This window comes from Sarcophilus harrisii, chromosome 4 (genome assembly GCF_902635505.1).
Source record: "Sarcophilus harrisii chromosome 4, mSarHar1.11, whole genome shotgun sequence".
NCBI classification, from domain to species: Eukaryota; Metazoa; Chordata; class Mammalia; order Dasyuromorphia; family Dasyuridae; genus Sarcophilus; species Sarcophilus harrisii.
In genome coordinates, this window is record NC_045429.1 from 55,580,148 (window position 1) to 55,598,615 (window position 18,468).

An 18,468-nucleotide genomic window follows, 5' to 3' on the forward strand; every position below is an offset into this window, starting at 1 on the left:
TCTCAACTAGAGCTTCAATGCAGCAAGGTAATTCTTTTATACCTCCCTAATGGAGGCACCATTCCTCACGCATTCCATAGCTCTTTCTTCCCCTATCCTCTCAGCTGAGTGCCTTACCTCATTTCATTGAAAAAAATTGAGGCCATTCTCAGAGAGCTCTCTTCTGTCCCCATATAACTTTCCCCAATATTTCCTCCTTAAACCTTGTCTCACCTGAAAAGATAGGTGGCTCTTCTCTTTGTCAAGGCAATACCCTCCATGCACAAGTGATCTCATTCTAGTCCATCTTCTCTAGTAGATCATCCCTTCTATCATCCCCACTTTCGCTAATATTCAATCACTCCCCCTGTCTTCTTGCTGCTTCCATTTTGCCTACAAATATGCTCAATGTATCCTGTATTTTCAAAATATTCATCCATTCTTGCTATTTATCATTCCATATTCCTCCTCCCTTTTGTATCAAAATTCAATAAGAAGACAATTTACAATAGGTATCCCCACTACCTCTCCTCTCACTCCCTTCTTAATTAACTCTTTGCAATCTTTACTCATCATTCAACTGAGATCATGCTTTTTGAAGTTACCAATGATCTCTCAATTGTCCATGGCACAATCAGCAGATTGTGAAGGCATCCAGCAAAGAGGAGCTTAATAAAGAGATCAAAACAGCAAAGGATCCCACATGGTTGGAGAAAGCAGCTCACCTACTGACATCACCAGAAGATGTCAACAGTTCTGTAGAGACAGTGGTCTTTTTCTAGCCAAATCTCATTGTCTTTTCTCCATTCTCCTCCTTCCTGATCTCTCCACAGACTTTGACACTGTCAATCATTCTCTTCTCCTTTATACTCTCTTCTTCCAAAGGCAGTGGTGACACTGTTCTCTCCTGATTCTCCTCTTTTTCTCTTGCTGGATATTTAAGTCTGATAACTGTGCCTCAAAAATCTCATCTTGGGCTCTCTCTTTTCTCTTTTTCCTCTAGCAATTTCACCAGTTCTGATGGTTTTGATTATCATCTTTATTCAGATGACTCACAAAGCAACTCATCCAACCCTTACTACCTCCTGTCTTACCTCTACAACTGCCTTTTAGACCCCGCAAACTTAATGTACTATAGACATCTTAAATTCAATATATCCAATTGAACTTCTATTTCCTCTCAAACTCACCGTTGTTCTTAACTTTGCTATTATTGTCAAGGGTATCACCAACCTCCCAGTCACCCAGACTTGCAACCTAGGAATAATCCATGACTCCTCACTCTCTCTCAGTGCTTCCCTACTCCTCAAAACCTAATCATTTCTTGGACCATTTCCAAAGTCATTTCCTTTAGTTTTCATCTTCATTACCTCTCTCATATTCTCCATCCCTTCTCACAATACCACAACCTAGCCCTCATCACTTCACAATTGCACTATTGCAAAAACCTGTGGATGGTGTCCTTGCATCAAGTCTCTCTCCACTCCTCTCCATTTTCCACTCAGCTGTTAAATTAACTTCCCTAAAATGTATCCGACAGTATCATTCCCCTATTCAATCAACTCCAGTGGTTCTCTATTGCTGCCAAGATTAAATATAAAATCCTGTTGGCTTTTCAAAATTCTTCCTAGCCTGGTTCCTTCATAACCTTCCAATCGACTTCCAACTTACTCCCCTCCATGTACTTTGCATTCTTGTGACACTGGCTTTCTTGCTGTTCCATCTCCTGCCTTCAGACATTATCACTGTTTGGATGCTGGCTTTCACTCCCCATCCCCTCCCCCGACTTTGCTGGCTTTCTTCAAGCCTCAGCAAAGACTTCTACATAAGGCCTTTTCCAGGCTTGCCTTTGAGTTGGTCTCCAATTGATTCTCACTTTCTCCATCTTGTTTGCACACTTGTTTACATATCTCCCCAGTTAGATTGTGAGCTCTGTGAACTAGATCCCATGAGCAGGATCAGTTTTTGCCCCTCTCCATTTTTTTTTTTTTTTTTTTTTTTTTGGTATTCCTGGGGCTGGACACAGTGCCCAGAAAATTATTTGATGTTTTCAGACAATGCTTATTACTGCCTGATACTGAGTTTATCATCTCTGCCCCATTATTCCTCTTCCTATCTCCTTTTCCTCCTTTTCTCATTTCTAATAATTGTGATTACCTAATCACCCCATGATTGTAAATTCAGGATTATCTTTGATTCCTCCTTTTGCTAAAACATTTCATCATCAAAACTTTTTGATTCCAGCTGTCCCCTCTCATTTTCTTCCCTGTCCCTTCCATTCCCAATGTGATACTTCCTCTAAACTAAAGAATTAGCTTCCTAACATCTCCTTGATCCTTATACTCCTCTTCATTCCATCTTGCATATTGCTGTTAGATGAATCTTCATAATACACAAATCTAATCTAAATTTTACTGCTCAGAAACCTTCAATAGACTACTAATATATGCACCCTTTTGGCTGGCCTTCAAGGCCCTCCATAATCTGGTTCTAGTCCATTTCTCAGTTCAATTCAGTTTCATTAATCCCTTTTTAACCTTAATCTTACATTGCTCCTGTTGTCGATGGAGAATACTGCCCATCTTCTGAATATGCCCTTCATTCTCCTGCTTTTGAACTTTTCCTCATATAGTTCTCCGTACCTATAACACTACTTCTTATTCGGCCTGTTGACATTTCACCCACCCTCACCTTAGCCTTCCTTGTTCTCCTCCATTGGGAAGTGATTTCTTTCTCATTGGATTTCAAAACACTTCACATTCCTTTCATATCAATCCCACAAAATTGTAAACTTGTTATAAGGAAGGAACTAGGTTTCATTTATTTTTGGCTATAGCCTAGCATTTTGTTTTATATATAGTGACATTAAGAAATATGTGTGTGTTGAAAAAATGAGAGAGACGCATACATAAGCTTTGTGTTACCAGATTGCCACGTCCGAATAAAGAGCCAGTAACAGGCCACTGTGGAATTTGAGGATTTTGTTATCTTCTCGGTCGTTTATGAATTCCAGACATTCTTCAAAGGTCCTATAAATAAAGCCTATGAAGGACAGGAGAAGGAACGTTTCACTTCAGGTTCCCTTTCTTACTTTCAAAATTATCCCTGAGAGAGTTTCATGAGAAGCAAGGTGGTGTTCTCAATCTGATCTTTAGGATGGTTTGAAACCAAAGGTGGGACATGTGACACGATTTACTTGATCTAGAGTCTGTGAAAACTTGGGCAGGTTTTTTTGCCCCAAAGTCTGGAAGATGTAAATTTCTATCCCATCATGTTCTAGTTATTCTGTTAGCAACATTTGAATTCCTCTCCATAAAACAGAGTAGAGCCGCCCTGGAAGCTAGGTGACTAAATTGGACTCTGATTTAAGGTGTGCTCTGGAAAACTCTTCAGGAAAGGAATTAGAGATTGTTATCTTATTGATGTAAGGCATCACTGAAAGCATACCCTATCACAAATATCTAATCTATCAATCTGCTACAGTTTTCTGAATCTCCCACCATTAGAATGTTGTTGGGTTTGGAGTTTTTTGGACCTAGGCCTTTGGTTACTAAGAAGTCCCTATTACAATATGTGGGAAGAGGTAATGTTGTACAATGGATCAGAGCTGGGCTAAAACTATTGATTTAGAATTAGAAGGGGGCCTTACCTTTACATGTCATTGAAGCCAACTACCTCATTTCACAGATGAGGAAACTCAAGTACAGACTTGAGGCCCCAGGATGTGCCCCCAGGTCAGGGAAGTTTCAGTTAGTAAATATCCAGGGAGGAATTCAAACCCAGTAATTTACCCCCTGATATCCAAAATTCCTTTGAGCCCTTCTATTTTATGATTCTGTGGTTAAGGTATCTGCCATGGACATCCTGGTGTGAATTTTTTTTAAAGCAGATTTCCTAATAATACTTTTTTTTTTTCCCTCCTAGGATTTTCCAAACCATAAAATACAGAGAGATACTGCTTCCCTTCTTCCCTACACCTCTGTCCCTCCTGTTCCAGGCAGGGCTGGCCTTATGTGCCCTTTTTTCTCCTACAGCTTCTTGATGTCAACCCCACTACCCAGCAACTGATGGTAACAGCTTCCCTTCCACCCTAATCTCTTCTCCACTAAAAGCTAATTCTTGAGGAAAGCCTTTTGAGATGCATATCCTTGTTACCCTCTTCAGAAAGCAAAAGCAAGACTTACCAGCATAAAGCAAGATATCTAGACAGGTGAAATAGAAAAGTCCTTGGCTGATGGCATGCTCCTCGATGGTAGCAAACGACCACATCCACTCCATCACTTCAATCATTTTTTGATATCTGGGACAAGGAAAGAACATGGCCTGTTCCTGCAGTACAAAACCACTTGCCACAGTCGGAACTAAAACATTCCACTGCCCCTACCCTGTCAATATAACATTTCCCCAGGGCTTATCACAGAAGTACCTATTTTTCAGAAAGAGAGCAACAGTGAGTCTTTGAAGGACGAAATAGTGCCTGTTGGGATCCTTGATTAACTGCCACATCCCATGTGCTCGGAAGCCTGTAAAAGAAACAATCTCATTCTCTTTTCCTCCAGTCTTTGCCTCCTAATTAAATCCTCAATAGAATTTTGTCATTCTATCCTTGAGGATAGAGCACACGGGGGTAAGAATAATAGGGGCTATACCTATGATTTCATTGGTACCAGAAGGAAACTCCCATTTAAATGAACTTCATCAAGCAATGTAATTGGTGTCTTCTCTGTGACTTCTTTAAAGACTTTAAAGATTGTGTACTGAGCAGGTAAGTGTCTTGCCCAGGGTCATTTTAGCTAGTTAATGCTTGTTAGCAACAGAACTTGAACCCAGTTTTTAGCTTTGAGGAGGGCTTTCTATCCAGTGGTTCTCAAATTGTGATCTGCAGATCCCTGGGAGTCCCTGAGACCCTTTCAGGATATTTTCAAGGTCAAAATTATTTTCTTAATAATAGTAAAAAAAATTTATTTTACTATTAAAAAATCATCTTCCTTTTTCAAACTTCCTATCAGTGTGAATCTGGATTTTCTTCATATCTTTCAACCAAAACAACATATTGCAATAGATTGAATGTAGTAACAGACATGAGAATCCAGTTGTCTTTTTGAAGCCAGACATTAAAGAAATTTGCAAAGATATATAAAGCAATGACACTTCTCTCACTAAAAACCTTTTTGGTTTTAGAAAATATAATTTTTCATTAAAATATGTTATTTCTTAATAGATAATGAGCTTATTATTATTTTAAATGAATTGATAAATAAAAATTTGAAATTGTCAGTTTTAATTTTGAATATGGTAAATCTCTATAGATATGACCCACAGAAACAAGAGCTCTTTATAATTCACAATAATTTTTAAGAGTGTAAAAATGTCCTGAGACTTTAAAAATGAGATAATATTTGTAAAGTGCTTAGCACAATGCGTGGTACACAGTAAGTATTTAATAAATGCCATTTTCTTTCCCCTTGGGACCAGTTGAGAATAACTGTACTAAATCCTGTTGCCTTTCTTATCTTGAATATAGTAGGCCTTTAATAAATAAGACTTGATTTGAATTGGAGGTCCTTTGTTTTCCAATCAGATGGAGATAGAAATCTTACCTAACTGAATGGACAGGTCTAGGTAACCCATCATATACTTGATGTAAGATAATTTTTCTGCCACATAAGCTATTATTTCCACAGTCTCTCTATTCAAGGGTTTGTTGAAAACATTCTCAATGGCCATGACTTCATACTTGAACCATAATCCCTGGTAACCTGCCAGTTGGCTGTGCAATGAGTAGTCCAGGTAGGCTTTAATGATCTGAAATGTCATCAAAGAAAGAAAAAAAGAAGGAATGAAGGAAGGAAGGAAGGAAAGAAAGGAAGGAGGAAGGAAGGAAGAAAAGAAGAGAATGAGGAGGGAGGGAAGGAAAGGAGGAAAGAAGGACAGAAGGAAGGAAAGGAAGGAAGGGAGGAAGGAAGGAAAGAAGGAAAGGAGGAAGAAAGGAAGGAAGGAAGGGAAAGAGAGAGGGAGGGAGGAAGGAAAGAAGAGAGGGGGGAAGGAAAGAAAGAAGGGAGGGGGGAAGGAAGGAAGGAAGGAAGCAAGGAAAGGAAGGAAGGGAGGAAGGAAGGAAAGAAGGAAGGGAGGAAGGAAGGAAGGAAAGAAAAGAAGGAAGGAAGGAAGAGAAGGAAGGAAGGAAGGGAAGGAAGGAAGGAAGGGAAGGAAGGAAGGAAAGAAGGGAAGGAAGGAAGAAAGGAAGGAAGGGAAGAAAAGAAGGAAGGAAGGAAGGGAAGGAAGGAAGGAAGGGAAAGAGGAGGAAGGGAGTGAGAGGGAGAAAGGAAAGAAGGGAGAGAGGGAGGGAGGAAGGGAAGGAAGGAAGGAAAGAAGAAAAAAGGAGGGAGGGAGGGAGAGAGAAAGAGGGAAGGAGGAAAAAAGGCAAATATGAGAGGGAGTTCAAAGTTGGATGTCCCATACACAATCAATCAACAATTATTGATTAAATGCTTACTATGTATCAGGCATTGTGCTAAGCCCTAGGGATACAAAGAAAAAGCAAAAACAACTGCTGCCCTCAAGGAACGTATGTTTGAATGGGAGAAATATTGTAAGTTTAAATGGGTATATACAGAGGGGGAGCTAAGTGATGAAGTAAATAAAGTGTTGGGCCTAGAAATCAGGAAGATTCATCTTCACAAATTCAAATCCTGTCTTATACATTTAAGAGTTCTGATAAAGGCCTCATTTCTAAAATATATAGAGAATTGACCCAAATTTATAACAACTCAAGCCATTCTCCAATTGATAAATGGTCAAAGGATATGAACAGACAATTTTCAGATGTAGAAATTGAAACCATTTCTAGTCATATGAAAAAGTGCTCTGTCACAAAATATTTTTAAATTACACTTATTAACTTTTTCTCCATCGTTTCCTTAAGTATCCTGAATTAAGAGAACAATAAATCAAGCCCTGATTTATAGCATTCTCCTATTTCTGAGCTCTAAACAACCATGCAGAAAATTTAACAATTGGATCTTTAAGGTAGTTCAAGTTGGCTCCAACAGACCCCTGAAAAAAGATCCATGTATAGAAAAGAAATTAAAGCAGCAATTTTTGTGGTGTCAAAGAACTGGAGGGGTAGCTAGATGGCACAATAAATAGAGTAATGAGTGAGCCTTGAGTCAAATCTGTCCTCATAGGCTTAAAAGGTATGTAAACCTGGCCAAGTCATTTAACCCTGTTTGCCTTAGTTTCTTCATCTGCAAAATGAGCTGGAGAAGGAAATAGCAAACCACTCCAGTATCTCTGCCAAGAAAATGCTAAATAGGTCCATGAAGCCCTATATTCAGTTAGATATGACTGAACAACAATAAAAGAATTGAAGCTAAGGGAGTGTCTATCAGTTGAGGAATGGTCCAACAAATTATGGCACATGAATGTAATGAAATACTATTGTAACATGAGAAATGATGAAAGAGATGTTTTAGAGAAACCTGGTAAGACTTATATGAACTGATATAGATTGAAATTAATAGAACCAGGAAAATAATATGTATAATAACACAATAAAGAATAGTTTTGAAAGACTTAATAACTCTTTTCAAATCCAATGATCAGTCATGGTTTCAGAAGAATGAGAATAAAGAATACTGTCCAACATCTGCAGAGAATATCTAAATATAGACTAAGATATATATTTTTGGACATGGCCAGTGTAGGAATTTGTTTTGTTTATCTATGTTTATTTGTTGTAAAGTTTCTTTTTTCTTTCTCGGTAGGGAGGAAGGATTGAAAGAAGATGGCAAGGAAAGAAAATAAATATTAACTGAAAAAAAAAAGTGAAACCAAGAATCTAAGCTTCTGGGTAGGGACTATCCCTAGTAGCTAGTAATATGCTTGGCTCATAATAGGTGTTTAATACATACTTTTTCATTAATTCATTTGTAGCAGATTAAATGATTTCTTCCATTCCTTGCAATTATGAGACTCAATAAGTATACGAAAGCCTACCTGGAAGTTGTCTTGAGTTTCCAGTGCAGAATTCACTTGCATCATGGCAGCTAAGTGAGCAAAATATTTGCAATGACAAGCATAATCCAAGCTGTAGATCTGCCATAATGAGGACAGGCAAGAGATTTGCTGATGAAGCTGAGCCAATTTTTTCTTCCTATTTTAGGTAAAAGACAAGCAAAATTATACAGTAGGGCATAAAGAGAGGCACCAGAATAAGTAATGCAAGGAGAAATACTACTTGGGGTGTAAGGGTGGTCAAGATAATTTCTTAAAGTTACTTCCAACTCTAAGATTCTGTGAAAACCTAGTCAAGAAATGTGTAACGTAGGTGACATGAAAGACTTCATTGCAATTATTCCTCCTGAACTTGAAGCAACTGTTTCCTGGGTTCATAGGACATAAAGTTGAAAGAAATCAGATAGGTCTATTAGTTTAACTCCCTTTGTTCTAAAGATGAGTCCCCAGAGGAATTTGTATGTGTCTACTGTTCCCCCAAAAGGACAAGGTCCCTTTCCTTCTACTTCTCTTTTATCGCTCACAGTGCTATGTCCAGTTATTAAACACACTCTTTTGTACTCTAGGAGAAGAGAAGGAAGCCTTAATTCATACGGGATCATACCAGAATTTCACATCTAATTTAGACAAAGCATTAGGGAGTAATCCAGAAGGGAACAAGTCCTTACTGAAAGGAATCAATGATTCACATGGAGAATCCAATCTCTCTTCAGATATTTGAAGATAACCATCATATCTCTTTTCTAGTTTAAACATCTAGTTACTGCACCTCATACTTATAGGGCATGATCTGGGGGTTTGAGACGAGCTTCTCATCTTCTGAGCACTCTCCAGCATATCAATTCCCCAAATTGAATACAACTCCAGATAATAGTATAACGAGAGTAGAACACATCTGGATTTCCTACTTCCATACTTCTATACGTAGTGCCTGTTTTTTAACAGTCTAAGTCTTTTACTTAGTCTAAGTCTAAGTCTTTGTCTAAGATTAACTTTCTTTGACTTCTGCATCATGCTATTGGTTCATCTTGAGTTTACAATCCATTAAAAACAGTGGATCTTTATCAGACTCTTTTGTATAGCCATGTTTTCGCCATTTTATATTTGTGAAGTATGTGTATATATGTGTGATTTTTAAATTCAAATTCAAGACTTCATTTTTATGCCCATTAAATTCCAGAGCTTCAGCTATAGCCTGGGGGAATCAGCATAGTATTACTGGAGCCCAGTGCCTGTTTTTGTACTGCCTATGAACTAAAAATTATTTTCATCAAGATATCCAGCTTTAATTGTACAATATTTCAGAGTCTGATTCTTTTTGTACAGCAAAATAACGTTTTGGTCATGTATACTTATTGTGCATCTAATTTATATTTTAATATATTTAACATCTACTAGTCATCCTGCCATCTAGGGGAGGGGGTGGGGGGGTAAGAGGTGAAAAATTGGAACAAGAGGTTTGGCAATTGTTAATGCTGTAAAGTTACCCATGTATATATCCTGTAAATAAAAGGCTATTAAAAAAAAAAAAAAGATATCCAGCTTTATTTCTTCTGCAAATTTAATTAGCATGCCATTTTTATCCCTATTCATTGATAAAAGGTTAAACATGAATTGATATTGCTCATAATTTTTTACCATCCTTCTCAGTAGAAGTTTACTAATAATTATTTATATTTTAAAAATATACGATCTAGCATAGATTACTATGGTATTTCACCAGGATTTCCTTCCAAGTTGACACATATTATTGCGTGTGTGTGTGTGTGTGTGTGTGTGAGAGAGTCCCAGCAATTCACTTTCAACCTCATCTAACCATATTATCTATCACCTTGCCTACTCCTTTTCATCTTTTCCATGAGAAAAGCAAATGAAAGTTTATCTAATCCTTTGCTAAAAATTCCAGTACTTAACACCCTAATGGATCTATTATTTCTCATCACAGATATGCGCATTTTCTCTAAAATGAAGCAGATCTATTATCCCTAACCCATGTGGCTCATCAGAGATATGTTCTTAAATGTTTTAATAATTAGCACTCTGGAGTGGGATAGGGAGGGGAAGTGGAAAGGGAAGTGTACACAGCACGCTTTAAAGTTTAATCTGCCTTTTTTACATTTTTTCCATCACTTTTTAAAGTCTAGAAAACCACCATAACAATAAATCAAGCCCTATTCTATAGCATTTGCTGATTTCCAAGACAAACGTTTACTGAAAATTTAACAATTAGCTATTGCAGCCTGTTCAAGTTGGTTCCAATAGACTTGTCCATGTTCTTCCACAGGTGTGTCAAAGGGGTTCTTCCCAACATTCTGAGGACTTTTCTCATGTTTTGTTTTGTTTTGGTTTGGTTTTGGTTTTGACATGGAAAGGATGCCGATGAAGGATATAAACTATTTGGTTTTTAGTTCTCATTCTCATTCCATGGTTAACACATATGTTTCAGGCATCTTTCTCTTCACAATATTTCTCCCTTCTTTGTGTAATAAGGATCTGATGCATGCAGAGACTCCATTGGTTTTCTCAGCTGATGGAGTCTCTTCATGTAGAGGTTACTGGAAAGCTCATTTCTGAGAGAATTATAACAATGTGAAGGGAAACCCCTTGGAGAGACTGTAGAGCAACAGCAGAAGTAATTGGAAGGGATAAATTTGGAAAGGAAAAAATTGGAAGGGATAGTGTTTTTGGCTGCAAAAACACTAAAAAGAGGTTTGTTTGTAATGCCTCTCTTTGCTCCATTTAATGACTTCTTCATTTATAACATTCAAGGTGAGACTTTGCTTTGAGGGAAGAAGTTTTAGAGTACTTCTGCTCTGAGGTCATGTAGCTCCAAGAACCAGACTCTGGTCTTTGGCCTTTTCACTTGTTCTTTTCTATTCTAGGAGAAGGGAGTAGACTCTCTGACCTTGTTGGGAAGTGAGAGACAAGAGATCTAGGAGTCACAATACAAGCTGAATTTTACAGCCAGTGTACCATAGATGTCCCAAGGAACAAGGAATGATCTTTGGGAGTGACTTTCAAGCACCAGCCCAGAAGCACTCCCCAAAACAGCAATGTTGGTTTTGGGTGTGAATTTGGTGGGGTTGGATACTAGACAGAAACTAGGCTATTTTGAACCCATTTTGCTTAACAGACCAAGATGATATAATGGAGATTAGAGGTCTGAAATATCAGTCTATTTTTTCTTGCTAAATTTTAAATTAACTATGTCGTATATTTAAATAGAATCGGGGTGTTAATTACTGTTATTATTCAGCTGTTTTTCAGTCATGCCCAACTTCTTCTGAACTCATATGGATTTTTTTCTGCTAAAGATACTGCATGGGTTGTCATTTTCTTTTTCAGCTCATTTTACAGATGAGAAACTGAAGCAAACAAGACTTAAGTGATTTGCCCTGTCTCACACAGCTAATCAAGTGTCCAATGTCAGATTTGAAGTCAGAAAAAAAAGAACTAGGCTTGACTCCAGAACCAGTGCTCTATCCAGTGTATCACCAAGCTGCCTGCTTAATCACTGTATCACATAGATCATGATGCCCTAAAAATAGGAAAATACAGTTGATGGGGGACTGGGCAGATGGCAGAAGAGAAGAGATATTCCAGCCCCTCAGGGGAACCCCTGTGGCACCCTGAAAGGAGATAGAGCCTGCCTACTATGAGGAACTCTGTTGACTTTAGGAAATCCTTGACTTTTTTAGTTTTTCTCGTAATGTAGTGTTCCATAAGTCACATCTATACAACATAACCAGAAGTATACTGGTGTTTAAAAGACCAATCTTTGTTTTAGGGAGAAGTCTGAGGTCATTAAAAGAACTCTGAAATTTCTTTAAGCAATTCAGTCTATTCTCTTCTTTCTGTTCAATTCTGGGTCCCAATTATTTTCTACTTGCAGTGGAAATAATCATGATACCTATCTCACAGGGTTGTTGTGAGAATTAAATGAGATGATATTTATAAAAAGCACTTAGCATAGTTCCTGGCACATAGTAAGAACTATATAAATACTTAATTCCTTCCTCCCCCCTTCCCTACTAACACTCTCATTAAGGATATCCTTATCCTTATTCTTATAATTATTTCTAAATTATTCTTATAAATATTTCATATAGATAGGGGGAAAAGCAAATTGTCATTAGTTACTGATGTTCTCTTGAACACTCATTAAAAATAAGTCTTAGATGACATTTTTCCCAAGTCAATACTCTTTTAATTTATTTAATTATTAATTTATTATATATTATTATTATTAATAAACAAATAGTTAATAAATTAATTATTTGAAATCTTCAGAAGATACTATATCTGACCAACATACAAAAGTTTTCTGAACCTTTAAGGACTGCCCTTATGCAATAATGTAACCTTTTCAGTCTACTTAAAGGGCCCTTGAAGACACTCCAAAAACCATACCACCTCCTGTTTTCCAGTGTGGAAACTTGCTTTGGAAAAGGCCCCCGAAAGGATGATCCAGAACAGGCTATGGATCTTCTGTAGCAGATTGTCAATACTCCCCAACCTATTAGAAGTAGCTCAAAGACTATTTTAATGTCCCAGCCCTATTCTGATTCTATTTCTTACCCTGGAGGAGTGACATCCTCTTCCTGTTGACTCATATGAAAGGCATGTTTGTTTTTTTCAACATTAGTCTGGAGGAGAACTGCAAGGCAAGTGTAAGGGAAGACCCGTTTTAGTAACTTCAGTGCTTTCCTCATCATTTTCTGGGCAAGTGTCATCTGGCCCACGTTGAAGGAGACCTAGGTGCCAATGAGAGAAAAAGAGCAAGAAAAGTAACTGTATAAGAATAGCTGACATCTTATCTTTTATCTACCTACCTATTATCATCCTCTGTTTATCATCAATCCACTATCTATCTAATCTACTATCTATTCTTCCTCTCTCTCTCTCTTGCTCTCACTCTCTCCTTGTCAACACACATACATAAAAACCCACACTTGTCTAGTGATTTTCCTATATTAACTCAATATTAATTTCACTCAAGCATGGCAAAATTACATTTCTATATTCCAGACCTAGCTGAAAGAGATAACTGACTTCCTACATATTTTCCTCTAAAAGAAAATAGAGAAGATACAGATAACAGGTAATTTCAGGGATACATACACATTTACACATACACACACAGTTACATTAAAAATTACATTAGTGGAGCAGTTAGGTGGTGCAGTGGATAGAGCACAAACCCTGAAGTCAGGACAACCTGAGTTCAAATCTGGTCTCAGACACTTAATATTTCCTAGATGTGTGACCATGGGCAAGTCACTTAACCCCAATTGCCTCAGGGGGAAAAAATACATTAGTGATTCCATTTTGCTTTTATCAACTGTTTTGTGAAGTTAAGTTTCAATCCCATGTAAGTCACCTAATTTTAGTTATTTCCCAAGAGTACTCCTTCTCCTCTCCCTCCATTTTCCAACTATAAGAATATACCTCAGTCTCCTGACTTCCTTTCATCAATGAGAAATAAAATGTCTCAATCCCTATAATCCTGTATTATTTGCTTTTCATTCTTTCCAAATTGTATATTAACTGTGAGAGACCAAGTTTCTGGGTCTTTCCCTATTAAGAGCTTTGAGTCCAGTTTGTTTTGCAACTACATGCATTTCCAAATAAATCATTTGCCTGGATTAAAAACTCAGTTTTTTAACCATCCCCTTTATTCATCCTTCAACACTCTCCCCATCCCCCCCTCCAGTCCTTAACAGTTATGGCAGCCATGAAGGGATTGAGACTGAGAGTCTCCATGTGATAGCTGGACCTTTAGTGATACCTGGACCTTCATCAAAGGAACATTTTCTTTGTTAAAATTTCTACTCATGAACCTCAGTGAAAGACTGTCCTTCTCCAGATCTCTATATCTCCCAAAACATATCCAGACAGATCTCAGAGGTGAGTAGTCCCTTAATAAGGATACCCTACGGGTCCCTTCTCGTAAGCCAATGTTCAATCCACCCAGGAGTGAGGCCTGGGAACTGGGAAGATTTCCATTTAGAAGGGAATGACTAAGAATAGACCTTTAAGATTGCCTTGGCACAGGCATAAATAATGTAAAAGCACTCTTAACAAGAGTGGAATTTCAAGAGAGATCTCACAGTTATTGATAATATCAAACAAGGACTTACTGATGGGAATTTTTTATTAAAACTTTCAGTGGTAGATAAAAAAAAATTCCCTAGTGAGTGCTTTTATGTGTCTGTCTTGTCATATTGTTTGTAGATAGTGTCTTGCTTGTATCAAACTGTCTTCTTCCTGTGGCTTGATCAAGCCAAAGGAAAAATAGGCTTTTCAGAGGAATTTTTCTGTGTCTTTGCCTTCTGACTCTGATCAAGTTGGGGAAAGATAAGATACAACACAATAAGGGAAAGGTTAATCTTTTTTTCCCCTGATAGAATTCATTAGAAAAAAAATTTAGGGTTAGTAATCATTGATCTCAGACAAAGCCAAATTTGAAGATTCAATCAAGAGAGAAATCTACAGTAATGTCAGTCAAAATAACATTGTTTTAGATACATGCCTCCATATATGTAAATGTGTATGTATATATCTATGTATGTATATATGTATATGTATATAAATATAACAATATATAATATGTATGTGTATAAATATAACATGTATATAAATGTACATAAATATAACAACATATAATAAATATGAAATGTATTTGTATGTATGTATATATAAATATACCTGTGCTTAACTGTAGCTTGCTTGAGGGATGTAAAAGGATGAAAGGGATCTTTCTAGAATTTTTTTAAAGGAAAAATAAGAATAAAAATCTGAAGATTACATGAAAAAGTGCTTAGACTCTTTATCACTCTTTACCGGGTGAGTGAACGGTTTTTGTTTTGTTTTTAATATAAGGAAGAAAGATTATTTCACTGACTAAAGTTTTAAAGCAAAGAAAAAATGAGTTTGCACTTTGCAGTTTAAATCTATGTAGTACTTAAGAACTTCTGATTATTAAATTTTTTCTAGAAACCTGTTTAAATCAGGAAACAACTTAAAAGCAAAATTTAATTTGGAAACATGTTTTGTGGTACAATTGTATTTCTTCTATAAAGATATAATTGAAGCTAATTGTTTAAGTAAACAATTAGCAAAATCACCAAAAGGTATTAAGAGTAGGCTATCTGTTTGTAAGCTTTTTAAGAAGTTCAGAGGCTATGTCAAGTTCTAATAGTCATAGGAAGAATTCATTATTTGACAAAAACTGCTGGGATAACTGGAAATTAGTATGGCAGAAATTAGGCATGGACCCACACTTAACACCGTATACCAAGATAAGATCAAAATGGGTCCATGATTTAGACATAAAGAACGAGATTATAAACAAATTGGAGGAACATAGGATAGTTTATCTCTCAGACTTGTGGAAGAGGAAGAAATTTGTGACTAAAGATGAACTAGAGACCATTATTGATCACAAAATAGAAAATTTTGATTACATCAAATTAAAAAGCTTCTGTACAAACAAAACTAATGTAAACAAGATTAGAAGGGAAGCAACAAACTGGGAGAACATCTTCACAGTTAAAGGTTCTGATAAAGGCCTCATTTCCAAAATATATAGAGAGCTGACTCTAATTTATAAGAAACCAAGCCATTCTCCAATTGATAAATGGTCAAATTTCAGATGATGAAATTAAAATCATTACCACTCATATGAAAGAGTGTTCCAAATCATTATTAATCAGGGAAATGCAAATTAAGACAACTCTTAGATACCACTACACACCTGTCAGATTGGCTAAGATGACAGGAAAGAATAATGATGAGTATTGGAGGGGATGCGGGAAAACTGGGACACTGATACATTGTTGGTGGAGCTGTGAACGAATCCAACCATTCTGGAGAGCAATATGGAATTATGCCCAAAAAGTTATCAAACTGTGCATACCCTTTGATCCAGCAGTGTTTCTACTGGGCTTATACCCCAAGGAGATACTAAAGAAGGGAAAGGGACCTGTTATGTGCCAAAATGTTTGTGGCAGCCCTGTTTGTAGTGGCTAGAAGCTGGAAACTGAGTGGCTGCCCATCAATTAGAGAATGGTTGGGTAAATTGTGGTATATGAATGTTATGGAATATTATTGTTCTGTAAGAAATGACCAGCAAGATGAATACAGAGGAGCTTGGAGAGAATTACATGAACTGATGCTAAGTGAAATGAGCAGAACCAAGAGATCATTATATACGTCAACAATGATACTGTATGAAGATGTATTCTGATGGAAGTGGATTTCTTTGACAAAGAGACCTAATTCAGTTTCAATTGATCAATGATGGACAGAAGCAGCTACACCCAAAGGAAAAAAAAAAAAAAAAACACTGGGAAATGAATGTAAACTGTTTGCATTTTTGTTTTTCTTCCCGGGTTATTTCTACCTTCTGAATCCAATTCTCCCTGTGCAATAAGAAAACTCTTTGGATCTGCACACATACATTGTATCTAGGATATACTAGGACATATTCAACATATATAGTACTGCTTGCCATCTAGGGGAGGGGGTGGAGGGTGGGAGGGAAAAATCGGAACAGAAGTGAGTGCAAGGGATAATGTTGTAAAAAAAAATTACCCAGGCATGGATTCTGTCAATAAAAAGTTACTATAAAAAAAAAAAAAAAAGAAGTTCAGAGGCAATAATATTGCAGTTATTTGGTTTTGTGTAGTAAAAATTTGTGCTAAATTGTGGAAAAATTTGTAGAGTGAAAAAAGTTCTATGATAATATGGGGAATGATTGGGAAACAAATTAAGAAGTTAAGTTGTTGGATTGAAATATGAAAAGAAAAAGATGCAATTTTGAAGTTCACTGGAAGAAAATAAATAGAAAGGAAAGAAAAAAAAATTGAGCAAGGAGGAATGAAAGGAGAATGGGTAGAAAACTTAAAGTTGTAGTCTGTGGTGTTCTCTTCTTTTTTTATAATATAATCGTTCTCTCTGGGAGCAGGTTTCTTGGGGAGGTTTCTGGAGTCAGCCTTAGTTTCAGTTCAAAGTAATAATCACTTCACACGCAGCCAGGAGTTAAAATCCAGTCCTTTATTGTGTCCTTCAAAGTCTTGAGCTTCAGCCCCCAGCTCCCTCTGAATGTCTCCAGTCAGCACAAAAGTGGAATATGGAATGAATCTGTCTCTGCCTCTGAGAGTGGGTTTCTGTCCCTGGCCCTGAGAGCTTCTTGCTTATATGCTGTATACTGAGTGCATACCAATCATTATATCACTGGGAAACCATTATTTGTTGTAGGATTAAATCAGTTCTAAACTAGATTTAAACATTGTCTCCTCAATTCCACTTAGTACCTTGTTTCAAGTTCTGGCCCATAACATCTTCTTGTAGGATCAGATCAATCATACTGAACCATGCTAAATTAGATAATTATTGTCTCTATCAATTCTAATGACAACACTCTGTAAGAATTCCAATGGTAGTCTGTTTAAATTAAGTGTAAATGAAGGACTTAAAAGTAAAAGTTTGGGATTTTTTGGAAAGAGGTGTTGATCCCAATGAGAAAATATTAGAAACTTCATGATATGAAAAACATAGAAATATGTTTATAGCACTGAATTATTTTAGGATAGCATCTTTTCTTTTTCAGTACACAGCTTTTTCACTTTACTTGCCTTGTCTTCTCTGACCTTCCCAGAATTACAACTGAAAAGCCTTAAGGAAAGATAAGTGATTGAAAAAGAAATAATTTTGGAAAGTTGGAAGTGCTACCATGAATTTTTTTGAATCATTATGTGGTTTCAAGTGAGATATAGTCTCTTATTAGGATCATTCTCATTGGTAAATGAGAATTTACTACAGATATTTGCTACAGAAAATTCTATTTCACTGGTGAGGGGGGAGTCCTACACAGATTCATTTGTTGGAGTTGGGGAAAGGGAAGAGTTATACATATTTTCTTCTGCACTGAACAGCTTAATTGTTGGCCACGGTTTCTTTAAACCAGGGAATGAACTTCATTACTTGGACCTACACAGCTGTCATGGTGGTAAAATAGGTGCTACTTCCCTAGGAGATACTAACAAATCAGGCCAGGTATCATTCTTCAGGCAGAACAGGTGTTCACTAGAGTCACTCATACAGAAAGAATCCCTACTAAGCTCCAGCACAGATTGTGGTGTCTTTAAGCTTACTATCCCAGAACTCTTTGCACTCAGTGCTATATAGCAGGGGTAGAGCAATAAAATCCAGTCTCAGAAATGTATTAGCTGTGTGATCTTAAGCAAAGTTATTTCACTTCTGCTTATCCCAATTTACTAATTTGAAAGAAGTTAATTATTATTAAATATTAATAATAGAACCCACCTCTCAAGATTGTTGTGAGAATAACATAAATTTTTTAATTTTAAAAATATATTTTTAATTACATATAAAGGCAACTTTTGATCCTCATTTTAAATAAAAATTTGAGTTCCAAATTTTCTCCTTCTCTCCCTTTCCTCCTACCTCCCT

General features: G+C 36.7%; 1 protein-coding gene across 5 annotated transcripts in view; it reads right to left on the minus strand.

Moving 5' to 3' along the window:
* The window catches only part of ADCY10 (adenylate cyclase 10), a 127,879-nt gene that overhangs the window by 13,059 nt on the left and 96,352 nt on the right, over positions 1-18,468 (minus strand). For 2 of the 5 annotated variants that reach the window (XM_031936834.1, XM_003767400.4), the window contains exons 25-30: positions 12,571-12,746; positions 7,975-8,131; positions 5,580-5,784; positions 4,406-4,502; positions 4,164-4,279; positions 2,904-3,021 (exon numbers count right to left, since the gene is read on the minus strand). In XM_031936834.1, the coding sequence (XP_031792694.1) occupies positions 2,904-3,021; positions 4,164-4,279; positions 4,406-4,502; positions 5,580-5,784; positions 7,975-8,131; positions 12,571-12,746 (869 nt within the window). Of the gene's footprint in view, positions 1-2,903; positions 3,022-4,163; positions 4,280-4,405; positions 4,503-5,579; positions 5,785-7,974; positions 8,132-12,570; positions 12,747-18,468 lie in introns of those variants that run through there. The other 3 variants (XM_031936835.1, XR_004229282.1, XM_031936836.1) reach the window with 3 other exon arrangements.